We start from the raw sequence: 23,575 nt of genomic DNA, 5'->3' as shown, positions 1-23,575 counted from the left end.
CTTTTGGGGGGGAGGGGGGTGGCTTTGACAGGCCCCTCCGTTTTGGGGGAGGGGAGGGGTAGGAAAGGAGGAAAAATTTACCTGTGTAAAGAGTGCTTTAACCTCAGTGTTGCCCAGGTAAAAAAGGAAATTGTAATACCCTATGCCACCATCACCAGGTGGCACTACACGCTACACATTTACATACATAATTTATGCCCCTCCCCCGGTCCCCCACACCCCTGCATAAAGCCGAGGCCACGTACCCTTTATTACCCGCTAGGCAAAGTTGTATTTGTATTTGTACCCCGAGTAAAGTATAAAAGTGTTTATAGCTCGAATACCTGGCATTGCTCAAGCAAAAAACAAACATTAACATCTATCTATAATTCCAGTAATCTCTGTGTGTCTGTGTGTCTGTGTGTTTGTTTGTTTGTCTGTGACCGCTGTTTCTCGACAACCACGGGTCCGATATACTTGAAACTTGCCAGGTATATTGCTGGGGACCCGAGGATGTGCCTTTTCAAGGTTTCATATTAATCGGAGAAGTAGTTACCGAGCTATAGCGATTTCTTTACCAAACTCCGCAAGCCGTTCGCTTTGGACCAAACCATTTCATGTAAATAGAGGGGGGGGGGATTGTCACCGTACTCACAAGCCGTTCGCTTTGGCTTTGCGAATGGACCAAACCATTTCATGGACCAAACCATTTCATGTAAATAGAGGGGGGGGATTGTCACCGTACTCGCAAGCCGTTCGCTTTGGCTTTGCGAATGGACCAAACCATTTCATGTAAATAGAGGGGGGGGATTGTCACCGTACTCGCAAGCCGTTCGCTTTGGCTTTGCGAATGGACCAAACCATTTCATGTAAATAGAGGGGGGGGATATAATTTTAGATATATATATAGTACGGGCATGCCCTAGTATTTGAAATGAGGGCAAATATAATGGCAAAGCAATTACGTCCAAATCAGAATCCATCACAAATGTCAAATCATCATTTTACCTTTTTGTTGAATATCTGCTGCTGAATGTGCCGTTCATCACGTTTCTGAGTTAAGTATGATGACGGTCAGGAAGAAGAAGAAACCTTTCCAACTACGTCGACCGCTTCCGGAATTGTTTGATTTATTTGTGTTCAAATGTCCGTTGATTGTTTTGTATTTATTTATGCGAATGTGTACTTGTATATAACTGTCATTAATCAAAAAGCCTGGTGTTGGCTTCGCGGTTTGGGTGCTGGCTTGGGGTCCTAGGATCCTGGGTTCGAATCCCGGTCGATCGCTGAATTAACGCCAGGGGAGTTGACTCAGCCTGTCATCTTTCCGAGGTCGGCAAATTGAGTACCAGTTCACTGGTTGATGTCACATACCCTGTATGTCGCAAGAGGCGACTACCAGGGTTGGCGGCAGGAAGAGCATCTGGCTATAAAACATTGCTTCAAAAAGGGGATCATGGTGCCTGAAAAAGGCCAACCCCTGCTCTGCGGGGAAAAATGGCCTCTATAGGCGGTTCTTCTTCTTCTTCAATCAAAAAGACTTTGGCACGATAGAGGGGTTTTATTAATTTTTGATTTCTCATTTTTAAAAAAAACTTTTTTTTTTTTTTGCCTGAAACACTCCCAGGCATTCACTGATGAACCCCTGAAAGTTTGATGAAGATCCGTTCAGCCATCTGTGAGAGAAATGGCGACAGACAGACAGACAAACGGCTGTCTTGTATAGTACATAAGCAGACAACATTTTTAGCAGGACTTGAGTCGGACTTGAATAAGCATGGGTGTCAGCAGGTCTGATTAAGAAAATAAATCGGCAAGCCAAAAGAGTACGAGAAGGACATGGCTAAGAATGAATAATATGAATGAATGATCGTTTTAAGGCCATTTTCCCCCGCTAGAGCGGGGGTTAGCCTTGCTGGCCCATGACAATCATGGTTCCCTGTTTGAGGCAATGTTTTTATAGCCGGGTGCCCTTCCTGACGCCAACCCTTGGTCACGCTCTTACGATGTGCGGGGATACGGTGTACCTCTTCTAAATCGGGGTACACACTGTGATCATTCATCCCAGCAACCTGGTACTCAATTTGCCGACCTCGGAACGATGACAGGCTGAGTCAACCCCCCTGGCGTTAATTCAGCGATCGACCGGGATTCGAACCCAGGATCCTAGGATCCCAAGCCGGCACCCTGGCCGCTAAGCCAACGCCAGGCTTCGCTAAGAATATTAAACATAATAAACACCCCTCCCCGCCAAGACGCCCCCTCGCCCCTCCCCTCCTAGACTCCTGCCTCACCCCTCCCCTCCAAATCTCCCCCATATCCCATCCCTTTCAAATCCCTCCCCTTGCCCCTTGCCCCTTCCCTCCCCCAAACTCCCCCCTCACCCCTCCCCTTCAAATCTCCCCACCCTCATTGCTTCTCAATTTCCCCCCTCTCACTCCCCCTCCTCAAAGCGTCCTCCCCGCTTCTTCCCCCTTCAAACTCTCACCTCCATCTCCCCCAACCTTCTGCCTCGCTCTTCCCCCTCCTCAAATAACACCTCATTGTGGCTCACCCAATCACCATCAAACCTTTTGTCCGCCCCATCCTTCCCTTTCTCCGAGCTATTCTGAAATCTCTGACACACCTTCAACAGCTCTCCCTACCTCTTCCACCTCTTCCACATCTTACCCTACCCCTCCTCCCCCCTGTTCTGTATCTGATGCTCCCCCTTCCTCTTCATTAACGGTATGGACCTCAAACATCCGGGGCCTTCGTTCAAACTTAACTGATCTCTCCATACAGGTTGCTTCTGTCAAACCAGACGTGATCTGCTTAACAGAAACTTTCCTCCTTTATGATGTCTCTGATTCCATAGTATCTCTCCCGGGCTACTCCCTCCTCCGGTATGATAGACCTGAGCCTCGTCCTGGAGGCGGGGTTGCTATCTTTATCAAAAACTCTCTTCCTCACTCGCCCTGCACTGCACTCTCTCCACCTCACCCCCAGGAATACCTCTGGCTACGGCTTCCCCTTCGCTCCCACCTCTTGTTCATATGTGTGTTGTACCGTCCACCAAACAGTGATGACTCCATCTACATCTCGCTGTCTGATGATATGGACCAACTTCTATCTACTCATCCCAACTCTCTCTTCCTCATATGTGGTGATTTCAACTGTCATCATGCCAGTTGGCTGGGTGTGGGTACCTCTCTCACCAGCCATGGCTCCTCAGCAAAGGACTTCTGCGACTCACTGGGACTGACACAATCTGTCAATTTCCCGACCCGGATCTCAGTCAACGGAACATCTTCTCTTCTGGACTTGGTTATGACTAACTTCCCTGAAAATGTCTGCTGCTCTTCTTCTGCTCCGATCGGATCATCTGATCATGTCCTTGTTAAAGTGGACATCTCTCTGACCATCCTCAGGGAGCCTGCTCAGCGTCGACGAGTCTGGCATTTCACTCAGGCCAACTGGCACGGTCTTCAAGCAGCCATCAATCATCTGGACTGGTCTCCCATCTCTACCACCTCTGACATCAACTCATCCTGGGAATTCTTCCAAAGTAAATTGCTCTCTCTCATGCACAGATTTATCCCATCTCGTCTTCAGTTGTCATACCCTTCCTCCCGTCCATGGTACACGGAATCTTGTGGTGAGGCTGTTGCCCAGAAACAACTTGCCTTCGTCTCCTGGAAAGCAAATCCAACGGAAGGAAATCTCATTTCCTTTCACAAAGCCCGAAACAAGTGTGTGTCCACCCTCAGGAGAGCCAGGAAACAATATCTCTCCGTTCTCAAGACCGAACTCTCTTATCTGTCTCCCTCTTCCAAATCCTGGTGGCGTCTGGTCAAATCCGTTTCTGGTGTTTGTTCCCCCTCCATCCCCTCCCTTACCTCAAACGGCTACACAGCTGACTCCGCACGTGAAAAAGCTGAATGCCTCAACTCTGTGTTTGCCTCTAAATCTTGTGTCCCAAACCCATCCCTCTCTGTACCCACCATACCCAGTCGTACCCTGCTGCTCCTGGACTCCGTGTCCTTTCCTCCTGACAAGGTGGAAAAGTTTCTGTCAACCCTCGACTCTGATTCTGCAACTGGACCCGACGGCATCAGCCCACGGGTCCTAAAATCCTGCTCTGCTGCTCTATCTCACCCTCTCTCTGTTCTCTTCACCCTCTCTTTTGCTCAAGGTCAACTGCCATCTGCTTGGAAATCAGCCAACATCACCGCTTTGCACAAAAAAGGTGCAAAAACAGATCCTAGCAACTACAGACCAATCAGCCTTCTTCCAATTATCAGCAAAGTCATGGAATCCATCATTGCTTCGGATATGAAATCTTTCCTCTTCTCCAATGGCTTGATCTCTGATCATCAATTTGGTTTCAGACCAGGTCACTCTACTCTGGACATGCTGCTTCTGCTGTCTCAACAATGGATGGAGGTCCTCAATGCCAAACAGGAAATTAGAGCTGTCTCCCTCGACATATCACGTGCCTTCGACACGGTCTGGCACCCCGCTCTGCTCACCAAACTCTCCTCCTTTGGTATCCATGGAAATCTCCACGCATGGCTGGCGGACTTCCTCTCTAGTCGTCGTCAACGTGTGGCCCTGAATGGGTTTCTCTCATCTCCTCTTCCTGTTCAGGCTGGAGTTCCCCAAGGCAGTGTTCTGGGCCCCGTGCTTTTTCTGGTCTTCATCAATGATCTCTCTGACTCTCTCGAAAATCCTCTCTATCTCTTTGCTGATGACTCCACTCTCTGCCGCTCCATTCCTCTTCCCTCAGATCGGCAGTCTGCTGCTTCCTCACTCTCTGAAGACCTGGACAAAATCACAGACTGGTCAAACAAGTGGAACATGTCTTTCAATCCTGACAAATCTCACATTCTTACTATGTCTCTCCGAAAAGATCGACTGGACAACCCTCCCATCTACTTTCTCAACAATCCTCTCCAAGAAGTTCTGTCGCTCAAGATTTTGGGTCTCACTATCTGCCATGATCTTTCTTGGGAAAACCACATTTCCAAGCTGGCCTCCAAAGCCAGTCGCCGACTGGGCATCCTCCGTCGTGCGAAGTCCTTCCTCGGCACACCTGAGCTCCTCACCACATACAAGGCTTTCATCCGCAGCTCAATGGAATACTGTTCTCCCCTATGGGCCGGTGCTCCTGCCTCACACCTAGCTCGGCTTCACGCTGTTGAAACCAAAGCTTTCAGAATTATTGGAATCTCCCGCGATGAAGCTATCTCTGAGGGCCTTTCACTCACTCACCGCAGGCAGGTAGGTGGTCTTTCTGTCTTCTACCGACTCCTCTCCGGCCTTGCACCCCCAGCTCTCTCTGTGCTCTGTCCCCCAAATATTCCTACAGGTCGCACAAGATCTGCCAGCAACCCTCTGATGGTTAAACTGCCGAAATCTCGGCTCTCTGCTCACCTTCACTCTTTCATTCCTCTTTTCTCCCGCCTCTGGAACAAACTCCCTCACTCCCTTCAATCCCACTCCTCCCTCCAGGTCTTTAAAACAGCTGTTCACCACCATCTCTTATCTTCCCCCATCCAAAACCTTGATCTTTTCTACCCCCGCTAATTCACCCCAGATCCACCTTGTTTGAAATTCCAACTTCTTTCCTGGAAGTCCTGGCAGTGTCCATATGTTTTATAACTCTCCCACCGCCCCCTTCCCACGCCCCCCCCCCCCCCCAAAGCCCTCGCCCTCTCTCAGATCTCTCGATGTCTCCATGTCTCTCGGTCCCTGCTCTCAAATGTTGTGTTTGTGTCCTTCCCCCTCTCTCCCCATCTTGTCTACCGCTCCCTATGTTATACGTTTTATGTGTCGGTTTGTCTTTCTGTGTGATTAATGTTCGCTCTTTCACGAGCCTCGACCTTGTATACAAAAAAAAAAAAAAAAAAAAAAAAAAAAAAAAAAAAAAAAAAAAAAAAAAAAAAAAAAAAAAAAAAAAAAAAAAAAAAAAAAAAAAAAAAAAAAAAGGCATTATTTATGTATAACAAGTACAAAAAGTTTTAATTAAAACAAAAGCCGCGTCGATGTTACACAATGCCTAGATGCAGCTGTGCCTATAACGTCGATGTTATAGGCACAGGACATTCCTATTGATTCGATTACTTGATGTTATTTTTGTGCAAAGTGAAAATATATCTCGGCAATTTCCTGTGTGGCGACGAATTTTTAATATATCTCGGCATTTTCCCGTCTGTTATTTCAGGCGGTGTATGACTGACCATGCCGCGATTTAAAAAAAATATATCTCAATGTACTTGAAGTTACAGGCCTTTGAGAATTCATTTCGTTCTATAAAGGGCAACTTTCATCGGATTTTCTTCCCGGTTTTTTTCAACCGAGTCTAAAACTATGTTAGCAACTGTGAAAAATGAAATGATATATCGAATTTGATTTGAAATAAAACTGTGTGAGAGAGGAAGACACCACGGGCCTACAAAACAGGCCTCAAAGCTATGCGAGTTAATAAAATGGTGGATATTTGTTTATATGAAACCTCTTCCAGAATGGGTGGAGCTATGGTTCCCAGAATGGGTGGAGCTTTGAGGTTTTGTCTTCTCTGCAAGAACAAGAAGCAGAAGAAGAACAAGAAGAACAACAACAACAGCAGAGGGCACTCTATGACCAGCGTCTGCGACGCGGCTAAAAATGTGCGCCCATTGAGGAATAGCACAGGGAGAGTGGTTGGTGAGGACAACAAGATGGCAGGCTTATTAAAAAGGTATTTTGCTTCAACATTTACACAAGAACAGTCAGGAGAGTTGCCAACAGCCAAGAGTATCAATCAAGGAGAGACGTAGGGTTTTAATAGAATATCCATGTTGGAGTGGAGGAGGGAACGGAGTTTGGGAGGGAAAGGTAAGTTTGGGAGGGAACGGAGGCTAATCCCCTCGTAGTAGCCCTGAAACCCGCGGCCATAATATATTATGTGTGTACTAGCAACGGTACCCGCCTATGGGGGGGGGCTTCAATTGGGAGGCCAAAATGAAAAGGCAAAATATCAGAAATTGAAGGTTTTTTTTATTTTAAACGATTCATAAAAACATCCATTGAATCATATCACACGTAAATCATCAAAATCTAAACAGTATCTTTAGAATTTCAATAAAAGCCACATCACTGTTCATATCGGTAAATATTATTCCATCGTGTTTCAAATCGTGATCGATACACTATGATCGTGATGATCATGATCGTGAATCGTGATCGATAATCGTGTTCACAATCGCTATGTCGTATGTACTCCCGATACGTGTACCAAATTCCCGATACGTGTAACTACCAAATCAACAGTTAAAAGGATTTTGACCCGATAGCTGTTACGGCCTTGGCAAGATCGATGGAGACAGCGATCTGTTAGCGATCGATGGAGACATGTTGCTTTCCCGTGTGCCGCACAAACGGCTGCACCAATCGCGCTGCACCCGGGAAAACAACATCGTCACAATGAGAACATCGTCACAATGAACGTTATGCGAACGCGAATGTTATGTGCGAGTCAAAACCTGAGAATGCTGGAGACCAAAGCTGACATTGGGAAAACTAAATAGCCTATTTTACTCCTGGAGATCCCAGGATTACCCACCCAAAATATCTTTGCGATCCGTTCAGCTGTTTTTACGGTACCTTCGAACAGACAGACAGAGGGACATTTGGTGAATTATAGTAAGATACAGTCAGACCCTGATATTTGTGAGGGAATGTTGGGGCAATGTCTCAATCCGAAGCCTCAGCTCCAACCCTACAGATTTCTCAATCCAGACCGTGGTGATAAACTGGACATCATCTGCTTAACAGAATCCTTCCTCCCACAGGATGTCCCAAGCTCCTTATTGTCTCTCCTTAGGCCGTGTGTTGGTACCTGTCTCACCGGTGATGGCGCTTCAGCAAAGGACACCTGTGTTTTGCTGAAAAAATGATTTTCCAGTGGACTACTGATGATCATAACTTGGATGAATGAATGAATGAATGAATGAATGAACTTGGATGCCGAACTTGGATGCAAAACTTGGATGCCTAACTGCAATTTTGGTTGCCCCAGGGAATTGTTAATTTTGCACCCAGCTTGGACAGATACATGTTCCAAGTCCTAAACACCAAGACCATCGACCTATTCAGGTTTTGGTCTTGTGCAATCCCAATGCTGAGCATTTTCTTCCATTTCCTCTTTGTTTTCTAGGTGTGGACCCAGATGACACATACAATGAGACGCCTTATGAAAAAGGTTTTTGCTTTGTATCGTACCTTGCTCACCTAGTTGGTGACCAGAAGCGCTTTGACGACTTTCTGAAGGTGATGCTTGGATTGGCCTGTTTGGCGTTCCCATCTCAGCAGATAACTGGTGTTACTGAAATCTATTTAGCCATCTGAAATCTGTGTATCCATTATGATGTTTATTCATCATCATGTACTATAATGTCCTTGTATAAGGATGTCCCCCATACCCTAATCCTGTACATAATATGTATGAAGCTCCTCTCTGAGCCTGAGACACTAATACATTGAAATTGACCCTTTGGTCAGTGATTTAAGCAAAACAAATCTGCATTCTTGTTTAAAGCAGGTTGATCATGTTCTTGCATCAAAATGGACTTCGTGGGATTAGGTTATTATTCCTGATTTGTCACAAAAATAACCGTTTATAATGAGCTGAAATTGTATAAGTGGTATAAAACCACATTTTTGAGGCCATTTTTCCCCGCAGAGCAGAGGTTGGCCTTTTTCGGGCACCATGGTCCCTTTTTGAAGCAATGTTTTATGGCCGGATGCCCTTCCTGCCACCAACCCTCACACTCTTACTATGTCTCTCCAAACGACTGGACAACCCTCCCATCCACTTTCTGAGTCATCCTCTCCAAGAAGTTCTGTCACTCAATCTCTTGGGTCTCACTATCTGCCATCATCTTTCCTGGGAAAACCACATTTCCAAGCTGGCCTCCAAAGCCAGTCACCGACTGGGCATCCTCCGTCGTGCGAAGTCCTTCTTTGGGACACCTGAGCTCCTCACCACATACAAGGCTTTCATCCGCAGATCAATGGAATACTGTTCCCCCCCTCTGGGCCGGTGCTCCTGCCTCACACCTAGCTCGGCTTCACGCTGTTGAAACCAAAACTTTCAGAATCATTGGAATCTCCCACGATGAAGCTGATTCTGAGGGCCTTTCACTCACTCACTCACCGCAGGCAGGTTGGTGGTCTTTCTGTCTTCTACCGACTCCTCTCCAGCCTTGCCCCCCCAGCTCTCTCTGTGCTCTGTTCTCCAAATATTCCTGCAGGTCGCACAAGATCTGCCAGCAACCCTCTGTTGGTTAAACTGCCAAAATCAAGGCTCTCTGCTCACCTTCACTCCTTCATTCCTCTTTTCTCCCGCCTCTGGAACAAACTCCCTCACTCTCTTCAATCCTACTCTTCCCTCCAGGTCTTTAAAACGGCTGTTCACCACCATCTCTTATCTTCCCCCATCCAAAACCTTGATCTTTTCTACCCCTGCTAATTTCACCCCAATTCCACTTTTTTGAAATACCAACTTCCTTCCTGGAAGTCCTTGCAGTGTCCATGTGTTTTATATTTCTTCCACCGCTCCCCTCCCTTCCCAAGCCCTCTCCCTCCCACAGATCTCCCGATGTCCCTGCTCTCAAATGTTGTGTTTGTGCTTCCCCTTCTCTCCCCATCTTGTCTACCGCTACCTTTATTATATGTTTTATGTGTTTGATTTTTTGTGTGATAAGTGTTAGCTCTTTCACGAGCCTCGATCCTGTATACAAAAAAGAAAGAAAAAAAAGCAACAACAAAAAAACCCTGTTGGTCGCCTCTTGCGACACGCAGGGAATTACCAGTGAACTGGTGCTCAATTTGCCGACCTTGGAAGGATGACCGGCTGAGTCAACCCCTCTGGCGTTAATTCAGCGATCGACCGGAATTCAAACACAGGATCCTCGGATCCCAAGCCGGCACCCTAACCGCTAAGCCAACACCAGGCTAAAATTGTATAAGTGGTATACGTCTTCGTAAATGAAGGTTCTTACCTTCTAGCCTTTTAACACTAATTGGTGAGAAAACGAAACGTTAAATTTGACCTTGCTTGCTTGGAGCCGGTTATTTTTAGCTCACATGGACGTTAGTCTGGTGAGCTTATGCGATCGAGCAGTGTCTGTAGGTAAGTCAGTAAACACTTCAGTCATTATCGCTTGATCCAAACGCATGATTTTGATGAAACGTGGCCACAAGCTTCATATCTGATACCTAATGAAGGTGTATTGACCGCATCAAAATGTGCGCGGATTACCGGGGTGTTTTTGACCTCCCAAAATAGGTATTTGCTCTCTCCTCCGAAACTACACACATGATTTTGATGAAACTTGGCCAAAAGCTTCCTATCTGATGCCGAATGAAGGTGTATTGGCCGCATCAAAATCTGCGCTCACTAAGAGGGATTAAGGGGGTGGAGGGATATTTTACCCCCCCAAAATAGGTATTTGCTCTCTTCTCCGAAACTACACACAATTTCAAAGAAACTTGATCACAACCTTCATCGCCCATGTTGTATCAAAGTTTGTTCTCTGAATTAAAAATATCAGGGTCTGTGGGGGTTTTGAGCGACTGTTACTCCTGATCCAGGTGAGTCCTTCAGGACCCTATATATATATATATACACACACATATACACAGTACATTAATATGATTAAACAGATAAAGCACAGAAATGATGGGTCAAATGGCCTTGGCCTCCTATGTCCATGTACCCTGCATTTCCTTGAGGAAGCTACACCATCCAAATGGAGGCAAAAGTGCATGCAAGAGATGCAGGACAAAAATAACAGTGCAAACACAATCTGGCCATTTCGACACGATAATGGCTTGTATAGTATACAACAGGCATTTTAAGGCCATTTTACCTGCTAGAGCGGGGGATAACCTTATGGGTTATGGGTATGGGTGATTGTTCATCGTTGTTGCTAATAAACCTGCATTCAATTGATACATTCTTGTTTATGAACAATCAATCGAAGATCTGAGCGTTGCCATTAAGCGACGGTCCCCCGAAGAACAAGGTCCAACCGGCGGTAGTATTTGAGGTTGTCATCAGCAAAGGAAACTGCTAGTGTCCGGGGAGCTCGCAGTTGTCTGCTCAATATCCAGGTAAGGAAAGTATGCACCGAGCTTAATGGGGAGGTCTGTGGTGCTAGAACTTCCGCCCTGATCAGCCTCACAGAGTGATCACTCACAGAGTGAACAAAGCAAGGCTCAGGCCAAAATCGCGAAGGTGACTCTCCATAGTCACCCCCGCTAACCCCCATGGCAATCTTCTCCATCTTGCCCTATTTTCTGCATCTCTCCTTGTTAACCCCCTTGCCCGCATTTCTTCTTCCACCATCTTTAGCCAAGTCTTTCTCGGTCTTCCCCGTCCTCTACTTCCTTCTACATTCATTTCCATCACTCTTCTCAACCAGTCACTTTCATCCTTCCTCGACACATGACCAAGCCATCTCAACCTGTTTCTCTTCACAGCATCAATCACAGGCAATATTCCCATCATCATTCGCAATTCATCATTTGTCTTCCTCTCTCTCAACGATACTCCGCACATCCACCGAACCATTCGCATTTCCACCCTTTCCAGCCTTTGTTGCTGCTCCATGTTCATTACCCATGTCTCGCTCCCATAAATCATAACACTTCTCACACGTGCAGCATACACCTTTCCCTTCAGCTTCAACGACACTCCCCTCCTCATCAGCACGCCACTCAGTTCCCGAAACGTCTTCCATGCACATCTCACTCTGGCAACCGTTGCCAAGTCTGATCCACCTTCTCCATTCAGCATGTCTCCGAGGTAGCAAAATGCTTTCACACCTTCCAGCTTCACGCCGTCTTCAAGATCTAACTCAACATTTCCTCCATCTGCAGCTCCCTCTGTGCACACCTTACACTTGAATGTAGCTGCCACACTGGTTAATGACCTTCTCAGACCACTACATTTTTGATGAACGCACTCAGCGCACATTGTACATTGAATGGAGTTCACTCCGACACCCTTCCTGCACACAGCACAGGGCCACTTCCCAGTTCTTTCCATCTCACCACATGCGTCACCACTTGCCATCACCTTTGTCTTTCTGATATTTACCTTCAGACCTTTTGTCTCCACACATTCCTTCCACTTGTTCATGTTCTCCTTTAGTCTATCCATACTCTCCCCAATCAACACCAGATCATCTGCATACAACAACTCCCACGGTAAACCCTCCTTTACGTTCTGAGCCAGCCCCTCCATCACAGCTACAAATAGTAGTGGACTTAGTACCGACCCCTGATGCACTCCCACCTTCACCTCAAACTCACCACTGTTCCCGTCCTTCGTCCTTACAGCTGTACGCACTCTCTCGTACCTTGACATCACCACTTTGTGTGTATTGCCATACACCACTCTCTCGTACATTGGCATCACCACTTTATGTGTATTGCCATACACCACTCTCTCGTACATTCATACTGCACAATGGCTTGTACAGTATGAACACAGTTATTCGCTTTGGGAGCTTCACATAATTAATTTTATTGGCTCTTACAAAGGCAAATTATACCTCGAGTCGTCTGGTGATCACATATGAAATACGTCCAAAGGTATTTTCAACTGAGCCAAGTTTGGAATGTAATTTGATATTCGATTAGCCCAGGCCTTGTGCACATCGTTCCTTCATCATTTACTTGAAATTATATAATTAATGTCTAGAAATGCTTTAAATTCAACATCTGTCTGACATGATTGCATTTTATTTGTATACTTTATTGCCTTTTCAGGCCTATGTTGAAAAGTTCAAGTTTCAAAGTATTGTAGCTGAAGACATGTTGGATTTCTACCTTGGTTACTTTCCAGAGCTGAAACAACAAGATGTAGCCAACAAGCCAGGTGAGTTGCATTCACCTGATAATCACTTTTTGCCAAAAGTGGGGTTGGGGATTTTCGGTGGATATAACTTTATAGGACAACAAGAAGGAGATAATATTTACTGTTGGGAGAAAACGTCAATATATTACATCCATAAAATTGGTAGAAATTTGAACGCACCCTCGGATCTCTCTCTCCCTACCCTCCCCTTTCCCCCTGCCTTCACCTCCCCTTTTACCCCATCTTACTCCCCTTCCCCCTCTCCTTTCCTTCCCTTCTACCATACCCCACCCCCATTCCTTCCCCATTCTCACTCTCCTCATCCTTCCCTCTTCCCCTCCCTGTAAATGAGCTAAACTTGTTACTTTAGCATTCATTGGCGACACGTTGATCAATTTTCTTCTTGTTTATTATTGAGGTTTTTGGAATATAATTGTAACATCGTCTTTCTCTTGACTCTATATAGGCCTGGAGTTTGAACAGTGGTTGAATGTGCCAGGGTGGCCACCATTTCTTCCAGACCTTTCAGCGGGAGATGAGCTCATGAAGCCAGCAAATGACCTTGCCAATCTGTGGATCTCACCCAAAGTCGATCTTGAGAAAGTGAGACAAATTGATATTTCCTTGTGGAAGACCTACCAAATTGTGTACTTCTTGGACAGACTGTTGGTGAAATCTCCCCTTCCAGCAGGTATGTTCACTAAATATTGTGGATGCCTTTGTTCCTTAAAACATAACTTGACGGGATTATCACAATAACAAAAACACAATTGCCAGGATTTCCTTCAATAATTACCCCATGCACTTTGCGCAAAGCGGAGTTAAACAATTTGATCACTGGGTCTGCGCTGCCTACAGACGTCGGCCTTTGATCGAAGAACAACTTGATTTCAGTTGAATTATTATATATTTTTAACACAAATCGGAACAGGAACCTGCAGGTTAGTAGTAGTGTGGCTCTGAATTTGGCAAATTGTAAGGAATCCCATCCCGATCATCCCGATCGCGCATGCGCGCAGAGGAGTAAGGTAAATAGTTTGTCTTTCTACCTGCGTGGCAGTCAAGCAAAATGGAACTAGAAAGCATCCGAAAATGCAAAGCCCATCCACGTCCGTTTGTATTCAGACGTCATCGTCTTCTTCAGAATTCCCAAAATCACAAAAGGAGTTAAAAAAAAAATATATAAAATAAAAAATTATTGACCTATGAGCTTTAGATCCAAAAAAATTAATAATCAGCTTCTAGCTTTTGATTGGTGAACCAATTATGTGACCCAATATGCAAATTATTAAAATTTCAGGTCAATTTGATGAAAATCGCCGATTTTATGCAACCTTGACCTTTGACCTCTTGATAAAATTATTAATTTGTCTTCATGTTCTCAAAAAAGCTTTGGTGAAAATTTGATGACAAAACTCGAATGGTTAAAAAAAAGTTATGGCCCGGACACACATACACACACACACACACACTCACACATATACACACACACACACACACACACACACACACACACACACACACACACACACACACATATACATTACACACACAGACACACACATGCACGTGCGAACACATATATATTGTTGCGGTTTTGAGAACCCTCACTTATAAATAATTACTTGTATATAAATTCTCATCATTAAAGGTTAAAGGTAGCACCCCTAGTTAGTCCACAAGCAACACGTAGGCCACCATAGGACTTCAGTTATCTCATTAGTATGTGTTTTAGATAAGGCCGTGTTCCCAATAGTTGAATCTGCGTTGTGTCGATCAAATAAGAGTAGGTCCCCAATTCCGTCCATTTTTGCTAACCTCTCTCCAAGCGACGCCATTACGGCCTCTGCCAGCAGTGTTCGCTGCCTTAGCGCTCGCTCAAGCGCCGCCATAAGCCATGCGGTTAGGCCCGAGAAAGGGGGCGGAACGCCGAGAAGAAGGTGTGGCCACGTCATCCAGTCATCAAAGGCGTGGCCGGTAAGCCCTCACCAGCCAACCAAGGCTGAGGCAGGATCACCGACAGGCGTGGCTTTTTGGCTCGCGGAGTGATCGCTGGTCCAGTTATATAAGCGCGAACGCAAAGCCCTTTCACAGGACTTACTGGGATACAGCAGCGCTGATTGAAGAGGACTCGCGTGCACACGGCAGTGATCAAAGAACTTACTTATTGGGAAAGGCGCTTTATGAACTTATTTATCGGGAGAGCGCGCTGATCACAGGACTTATCGGGAGAGCGTACCTTTGTGAGACCTATGAGATATACGGCGCGCTTGATTGATTGAACAGGACTGAGAAGAAGAAGGGCGCGCTTGTTTAAGAGGACATTGGGGAGAGAGAGGGAGTTTGGCACGAGCGTGCATTTATTACGTACGCCGCAGGACACCAGCTTCCCCACGCTATATCACTGTCCGGTCGCGTTCAACCATACGCGGAGCTGCCTGCCGGGTTTCGCCTGCTGGACCGGAGCCTGGACCTCATCGCCGGACCCTCTACCTGTTCCATCTACAATCCAACTACAATCCCCGTGTGTGTGTACGTTTGTCTGGGGTATTAAGAGTAAGACTGTTTTTAAGACTGCCCTGTGTTCTGCTTCTTCCTCTTCCTATCCTGTACATTCTTTTGTTTCCTCTGCTTCTTTCTTGTATATCATTAATAAACCCATCTTTGTTCTTCCTACCTTCTGGTTTCCTCTTGTCCGATCGCATTCGTCCTTTCTATCATTGGGTAAACGTGGCACGATTGGAACCGCTTAGAATCGGGTTTAGTCCCTGTTGACGGCCCGAATCGCGGCTCGCTATCCGCTCAGCGTTTCCACCAATAGCCGTGGTTCGGGCGGGAGTTATTTCCCTGCTTTACAGTCGGGTTAGTAATATTAGGTATTTGGGACAAAATTGACCAATCACCCTACATAATACCGACCGGAAGGAGCGTATAACCCCCAGGACCCGGGTCGGCCAGATAACAAGACATGGGGATTAACCCCCCCCTTGATAAGGGGAGCGCCGAAGGCCGAGATCCGTAACAATATATACACACACGCATGCACGCACACACAGACACAGAGACACACACACGCAATGACAAAACCCAGTCTCCTGCTGTGCACAGGACAAGCTAAAAATCATTCCAAACAGGAAACTTACTAAGGGACATCAGAAAGGACCCAAACAACAGACATGAAGAACTAATGTCACGTGTTAAATAAGGTGGTGTAAGAGACTGTGCATCAAAGACGGCACACATCTGATTAATTGGTTTATTTTGGGGGTTTTTTTGTACAGCCTTTAAAACTTTCATTTTATTTCTATTATATTATATACTAGCAGAAGTACCTGGCGTTGCCAGGCTTGGGAGGGAGAGGGGGGAAGGGGAAGGGCATAGAGGGGGGTGAAGGGAAAGGGAGGGGGGGGGGGGGGGAAGGGAGAGGGGGAGAGGGGGGAAGGGGTGGGAGACAGGAGAGGAAGGGGGTTCATATATATGCTGGTGGGTGAATGTGCCGTTTATCACGTTTGAGTTGAGTGTGATGCCGTTCAGGAAGAAGCCGTACTACCAAATTCGTACACTTCCAGAATTGTTCGATTTATTTGTATTCAAATGTCTGGTGATTGTTGGTATTTATTTATGCGAATGTGTCCTTGTATATAACTCATTAATTTTAAAAGGCTTAGGCCTCAGGCACTATCGAGCGATTTTTATTTTTTTCCAACTCCAAAAAAAAGGAACTTTTTATTTTCCAAAAATTTTTTTTTTTTGCCTAAAGTACTCCCAGTCACTCACTGATGAACCTCTGAAAGTTTGACAAAGATCTGTTCATTTCAGTTTGCGAACACACACACAGACAACCCGCATTTATATATACTAGGGCATGCCCGTACTATATATATATCTAAAATTATATCCCCCCCCTCTATTTACATGAAATGGTTTGGTCCATTCGCAAAGCCAAAGCGAACGGCTTGCGAGTACGGTGACAATCCCCCCCCTCTATTTACATGAAATGGTTTGGTCCAAAGCGAACGGCTTGCGAGTACGGTGACAATCCCCCCCCCTCTATTTACATGAAATGGTTTGGTCCAAAGCGAACGGCTTGCGAGTACGGTGACAATCCCCCCCCTCTATTTACATGAAATGGTTTGGTCCAAAGCGAACGGCTTGCGGAGTTTGGTAAAGAAATTGCCATAGCGTGCACAAACGCGCAGGAAAGCGAAAGAATCGCAAATTAGTTTTAATTAGTTTTAAAACATAGTTTAACGCCAACATAGCGGCAACATAGTTTGCCAACGTGAAATAAATGAATACGCTCTCAAATGTGCCGTCCGAGGCAGAGTCTGTTCGGCACGTTCGGCACACGTGATAGCTCGCTGCTCTCTGATTGGTTGAATGGTTTTTTGGACATAGCTCGGTAACTACTTCTCCGATTAATATGAAACCTTGAAAAGGCACATCCTCAGGTCCCCAGCAATATACCTGGCAAGTTTAAAGTATATCGGACCCGTGGTTGTCGAGAAACAGCGGTCACAGACACACAGACACACACACAGACATACAGAGATTACTGGAATTATAGATAGATATAGATTTGAACACTGTACAACACAAATCACCTTGTTTGCACTTCCAAAAACCTTCAGTTTAGCAGTATTTGGGCAAAACTTTACCACCTCTCCACCAATCAAATTTGCCTCAGGGTGGGGGAACTTTGACTTCTTCTTCTTCTTCCACTAAAAAGTTTCTAATAAAGTACCACATCTTCTTTCTCAAGAGGGTGTGGTAAGGTGTTCTATGAACTCTTCAGTTACCTCTGCCATCTGCGATGGGTGGACGTCATGTTTTCACTGCTGTTTTTTGTCTGTTTGCGTGCAAGATATCTCAACGTTGTGGACGGATAGAGACAAAACTTGGTGGACAAGTTGGGCATGTTGCAAGGAGAAATTGTTTTGATTTTGGTGAAGATCCGGATCCAGATACGAGAGGTTTATAAAATTTGAAGTGATTCTTCACCATTGTGAGATGAAGCCAAAAGCTATATATAACATGGTATTTCAAAAGGTTGGGGACGGATGACTAAACAAGGTGAATTGGTTGGTTAGGTGACAAAAACAAGCAGATTCAATTTTGGTTCAGGTCTGGATCCAGATCCGGCCCATCAGTGGATACAAAACGTAAACTATGCAGCCTGGCGGAAGTATGCATTCTACCGAGTGCCGTTCTAGTTACCCTCGCCAGAGGAGAGGGTATTGCATTTGAGTCAGTTTGTTACTTGTGAAAATCGAAGACTTTTCAAGTATATTGGTTGGTCATGTGCATTATTCTGTCTGTTTGTATGTCAGTCGCCTTCAGGTCACAATTTTCAACCACCACCACCAACAACAACAACAACAGGCATTTTAAGGCCATTTTCCCTGCTAAAGCGGGGTTAGCCTTGCGGGCCCCATGACAATCTTCTCCATTTTGCCCTATTTTCTACATCTCCCCTTGTTAACCCCCTTGCCCGCATTTCGTCCTCCGCTTCCTTCCATATTCATTTCCATCACTCTTCTCACCCAGTCACTTTCATCCTTCCTCAACACATGACCAAACCATCTCAACCTATTCCTCTTCACAGCATCCATCACAGGCTCCATTCCCATCATCTTTCACAATTCATCATTTGTCTTCCTCTCTCTCAACGATACTCCACACATCCACCGAACCATTCGCATTTCCACCCTTTCCAGCCTTTGTTGCTGCTCCATGTTCATTACCCATGTCTCACTCTCATAAATCATAACACTTCTGACACATGCAGCATACACCTTTCCCTTCAGCTTCAACGACACTCCCCTCCTCGTCAGCATGCCACTCAGTTCCCGAAACTTCTTCCAGGCACATCTCACTCCAGCAACCGTTGCCGAGTCTGATCCACCTTCTCCATTCAGCATGTCTCCGAGGTAGCAAAATATTTTCACACCTTTCAGCTTCACATCCTTCCTGCACACAGTACACGGCCACTTCCCAATTCTTTCCACCTCACCACATGCTTTACCACTTGCCATCACCTTCGTTTTTCCGATATTCACCTTCAGACCTTTTGTCTCCATACGTTCCTTCCACTTGTTCATCTTCTCCTTCAGTCCATCCATACTCTCCCCAATCAACACCAGATCATTTGCATACAACTCCCACGGTAAACCCTCCTATACGTTACGAGCCAGCACCTCCATCACAGCTACAAATAGTAGTGGACTTAGTACCGACCCCTGATGCACTCCCACCTTCACCTCACTCACCACTGTTCCCGTCCTTCGTCCTTACAGCTGTGCACGCTCTCGTACATTGCCATCACTACTCTGATCAACAATTCCTCCACTCCTAACTTCCTCAATGCCCATGTCACGACTTTGCGTGGAACCCTATCGAATGCTTTCTCCAGATCAACAAACCCAGGAAACAACTTCTTCCTCTTCTCCATGTACTTCTCCTGCAACTGCCTCACAATAAAAAGCGCGTCTGTCGTTCGTCTTCCTGGCATAAATCCAAACTGCATTTCGTTGATCTTCACTTTCTTCCTCATCCTCCTCTCCAACACCCTTTCAAATACCTTCATTCCATGCTCCAATAACTTTATTGCTCGATTGCACTCCATCGCTCCTTGTATAGAGGGACGAGGGTACTCTGTTCCCAATACACTGGAATGTGGCCTTCTTTCACCACCAGATTACAGATCTCTGTCATTCTCTTCACACCCCAACTTCCTGCTGCCTTCAACATATCTCCCACAACTCCCGTCAGCCCTCCCCCTTTTCTACCCTTCATTGCTTTTATCGCTTCCTCATTTCCTTCTCAGTTATCTTCTCCGCCGGTCCTAAAACTGGGTTACTCTCGATGTTGCCATCCCATTCATTCTCTGCATTCAACAGTATTTCCATATATCTCTTCCATCTTCCTTTAATTCAATCTGGGTCCACAACGATTTGTCCCACTTCATCCTTTAAGGAACTCACCCCCATCGGAGATATCGGTGCACCTCTCTTTCGCTATCTGCTTTGCAATCCTGAATACCGCTCTCTGAATTTTCAACCAATATTCACAAAACTTCACCTATCCCTGCGCATCATAAGAGGTGACTAAGGGTTGGCGTCAGGAAGGGCATCCGGCCATGAAAACATTGCCTCAAACAGGGAACCATAATTTTCATGGGGCCCGCAAGGCTAACCCCCGCCCTTGCGGGGAAAAATGGCCTTAAAACGATCATTCATTCATTCATATTCACAAAACTTCACCAAAAAGTAGAGTTGGTCGTAAGCAAGAAACATATTGCTTTTGGGGTCAAAAGGTCAATATAGGCCAAAAGGTCAACATTGGAAAAATTTCTAAAATCCTCAATTTTCATCCAATCAAGTTGAAATTTGAAGAGGATTTGCATACTAGGTCAATGAATTCAACCACCAATTATTTTTGAGGTCATCAGAGGCCAACAACATATTTTAGTGATTTCGCTGGTATCGTGCTCTGCACGACATGTCTTGTCTGTCTGTCTGCACAGAATAAATATGATTTTCTCTTCAACCATTGGTCCGATTGACAGGAAATTTTCACCATCAGTGCAACTCCTGTAATTTTTAAAATGGTAATTATGACGTCATCGGTCACGTGGTAAGGGCGCCATCTTGGAAACCCAGAAAAATTTGCACCTCTATATCTCAAAGCACTGCACAGAAAAAAATTTGAGACATGGCTCATTGTAAAGAACTATGTGGAATAACATCTGTTAATGATGATGTCATAGGTGCCTCCATTATGACGTCATAATTCCTGGTGTTGGCTTAGCGGTTCGGGTGCCAGCTTGGGATCCTAGGATCCAGGGTTCGAATCCTGGTCGATCGCTGAATTAACGCCAGGTGGGTTGACTCAGCCTGTCATCCTTCCGAGGTCGGCAAATTGAGTACCAGCTTGCTGGGATGAATGATCATGGTGTGTATCCCGGTTTAGAATAGGTACACCGTATCCCTCCGCATCGTAAGAGCGTGACCAAGGGTTGGCGTCAGGAAGGGCATCCGGCCATAAAAACATTGCCTCAAACAGGGAACCATGATTGTCATGGGGCCCGCAAGGCTAACCCCCGCTGTAGCGGGGAAAATGGCCTTAATCCGATCATTCATTCAATTCGACAAGTACAAAACTTCATCCAATCAAGATGAAATTTCTTGAGCATCATTTTGGGCTAAACTGGTGGAGAAAAAAAAAAAGACGTCATCGGTCACATATATGTTGTCACATATATGTTGTGTGGCCGCCATATATGTTTAAACACAAAAGCCTTAAAAACCACTGAAAACACGTCCTGGCGAGGGTCTGCAATCTACGATTGCTCTTTCTAGTTGTTCATGTATTCTACATATTAACTTCCAATGTGATGAGAGCACTTACCATCAAAGTACAAGTACGTGATATATCTGTTTAATACCATCAATTTTTGTTTTTTGCTGCTACCCTTTTCACATTCTTCACTGAATTATTACAAATAATGTTTTTTATTCTCCCATAATTCATGTCTGATACCCTTTTCTGGGATTTCCTCGTGAGATTAAAATCTTCTGCATTTGTGTTTTTCATTAATTTCTTCACTTCCATAACAGGCAACGTGGTCTTACTTGAGAAGACTTATCCAAAGGTCTCACAGACCAAAAACGCGGAGCTGCGCTTGCGATGGTCTCAGATAGTTGTGAAGAATGACCTCACAGCGAGCTTTGCAGAGGTTTCCCATTTCCTTCATTCTCAGGTACCATTTGGTGTACATTCTTAAAATTGAAGTCATCCTTTTGGGTCTGAGAGCATAAGTGTGTGTATGTGTATTGTGTATGCATGTCAAATACATTAATGTTTTGGAATTCAAAATGGGTTCCCCCCCAAATGTGTGTCCAGCACCTGGACACCATGACGTAATTTAAATGGAAACTATTATGTGGAAGGGGGCGGGGTCGGCGATGGCTGAATGGAAGCATACTTGGCAAAGGTACCTTGCATTGCCGGGCAACGCAGAGTCGCTTCACTGACGGGAGTATAGAGAGAGGAGGGGAGGGAGGACAAGGAGAGCAGGAGGGAGTAGTAGGACAGAGGTGGAAAGAAGGGGGTGGGGGGGGGGGGGGTGGTTAGCTGGGATCAGAGGGGTGAAAGGGTGAGCGGGGAGCAGGAGGAAAGTGAGTGAGAGAGGAGCAGGAAGAAGGGTGAGTGGGGAGCAGGAGGCGAGGTTGAGGTGAGCAGGGATCAGGGGGTGAGGGAAAGGTGAGCAGGAAGGGGGGTAGAGATGAGCAGGTAGCAGGAGGCAAGGGAGAGGTGAGGGGTGAGTGGGGGGAGCAGGAGGAAGGGTGAGCGGGGGGAGCAGGAGGAAGGGTGAGCGGGGGGAGCAGGAGGAAGGGTGAGTGAGGAGCAGGATGCGGGGTGAGCGAGGAGCAGGAGTCGGGGTGAGCGAGGAGCAGGAGGCGGGGTGAGTGAGGAGCAGGTGGGGTGGGTGGTGTATCTTGTTTGTTTACCATTAGGTGTGAGGTTGCTGAGGTAGTACCATTGGCTCGGTTTAACCCTGGACAGGTTGCCAGTCCATCCATCACAGGATAACTGACCATGTGTGCAGGAATTTGTAATTTGTTCAGGGTGCCGGCAATAGCTCACCTACTTTTCGCAAAGGACACCATGGGGTCTCTAAAGACCCCTAACTCACAGAAGCAGATGGGCACCCAGTTCAACACCTATCCGATGGATGGCACACACACATTGATGCCTTGCCCTACCAATCCTGCCCATGATGAATCAGGATGAGAGTTTACAGCTGTCATGATTCAAACCCAGGTTGGGGCAGCTCTCACAGGCGACTGCGTCGCCTCTGGGATTATTCTGCATGTCCCTTATTGGGTGTTGTAATACGTCACCTTTTGCTAAACATGTGAGCACATTGATTTATTTAATTTTGTGTGAGCCAATGCTACTATTTATTTATTTGGTACCAATGGTACTACTTACATCGATTTATTTATTTAATTTTGCACCTCATCTGTCCACCAGGGTAAGCAGAAGTACACACTGCCGATATACCGCGCTCTGTGGGCCGGCTCAGAGACTGCGCGAAAACTCGCGCTTTCAACGTTCCAAGACTCGAGGAAGCAACTCCACATTCAAGTTCAGAATTACGTGAGCAAGATCCTCGTGTGATCACAAAGGGTATGGTATGATCCGATTGTGGTTTAAGCACTTTAGTGGCCTTATTTGATGTGATTGCAAAATACTGGGTCGATAGTGCGTTCGACATAACCTCCCATTTTGATGCAACTTGATTAATGAAAGGCGCTACTCCATTCTGTTTGAATGATATTTACTCAAATTAGATTTCACATGTTACTGCGTGTGCTTTTTGTTCATTGGTAAATGGTATGCCTTTTGGCAAATTCAGTTGAATTGCCCTTTATTTTGCGTTACATGGTTAAATAAACTGATGGTGCAATAAAATGTAATTGCAAGAGCTGACGTTATTGTTGTTTATTAACACTTTTGCAGGTGTCTCGAGTTGCCCCTTTCCTCTCCCTCTGAGGAACAGCCTTCAATTTTGAATCTGATCGGGTTACAAATGCGATATGCCCAGTTCAACTTTTGTTCTGGTGTTGATGAACTGCAGAGCCCATCAACAATATTTAAGGTACTTTAATTCGGTTTTAAAAGGAATAGTTCAATATCAGT

At 45.7% G+C, this 23,575-nt stretch overlaps 1 protein-coding gene across 3 annotated transcripts in view; it reads left to right on the top strand.

The window, feature by feature from the left end:
* The window catches only part of RNPEP (arginyl aminopeptidase), a 55,532-nt gene extending 32,172 nt beyond the window's left edge, over positions 1 to 23,360 (top strand). For all 3 annotated transcript variants that reach the window (XM_068111827.2, XM_078775362.1, XM_078775363.1), the window contains 5 exons: positions 8,159 to 8,271; positions 12,781 to 12,889; positions 13,335 to 13,559; positions 21,487 to 21,629; positions 22,907 to 23,360. In XM_068111827.2, coding sequence (XP_067967928.2) covers positions 8,159 to 8,271; positions 12,781 to 12,889; positions 13,335 to 13,559; positions 21,487 to 21,629; positions 22,907 to 23,053 — 737 coding nt within the window. In that variant the 3' untranslated portion in view covers positions 23,054 to 23,360. The remainder of the gene's footprint in view (positions 1 to 8,158; positions 8,272 to 12,780; positions 12,890 to 13,334; positions 13,560 to 21,486; positions 21,630 to 22,906) is intronic.
* Positions 23,361 to 23,575: the final 215 nt, after the last annotated feature.

The sequence above is a fragment of the Myxine glutinosa genome, chromosome 4, assembly GCF_964187855.1.
Source record: "Myxine glutinosa chromosome 4, kmMyxGlut1.1, whole genome shotgun sequence".
In the NCBI taxonomy this organism is placed as follows: domain Eukaryota; kingdom Metazoa; phylum Chordata; class Myxini; order Myxiniformes; family Myxinidae; genus Myxine; species Myxine glutinosa.
Note: the sequence above shows the minus strand (reverse complement) of the source record. Positions and strands in the feature narration are given on the sequence as shown.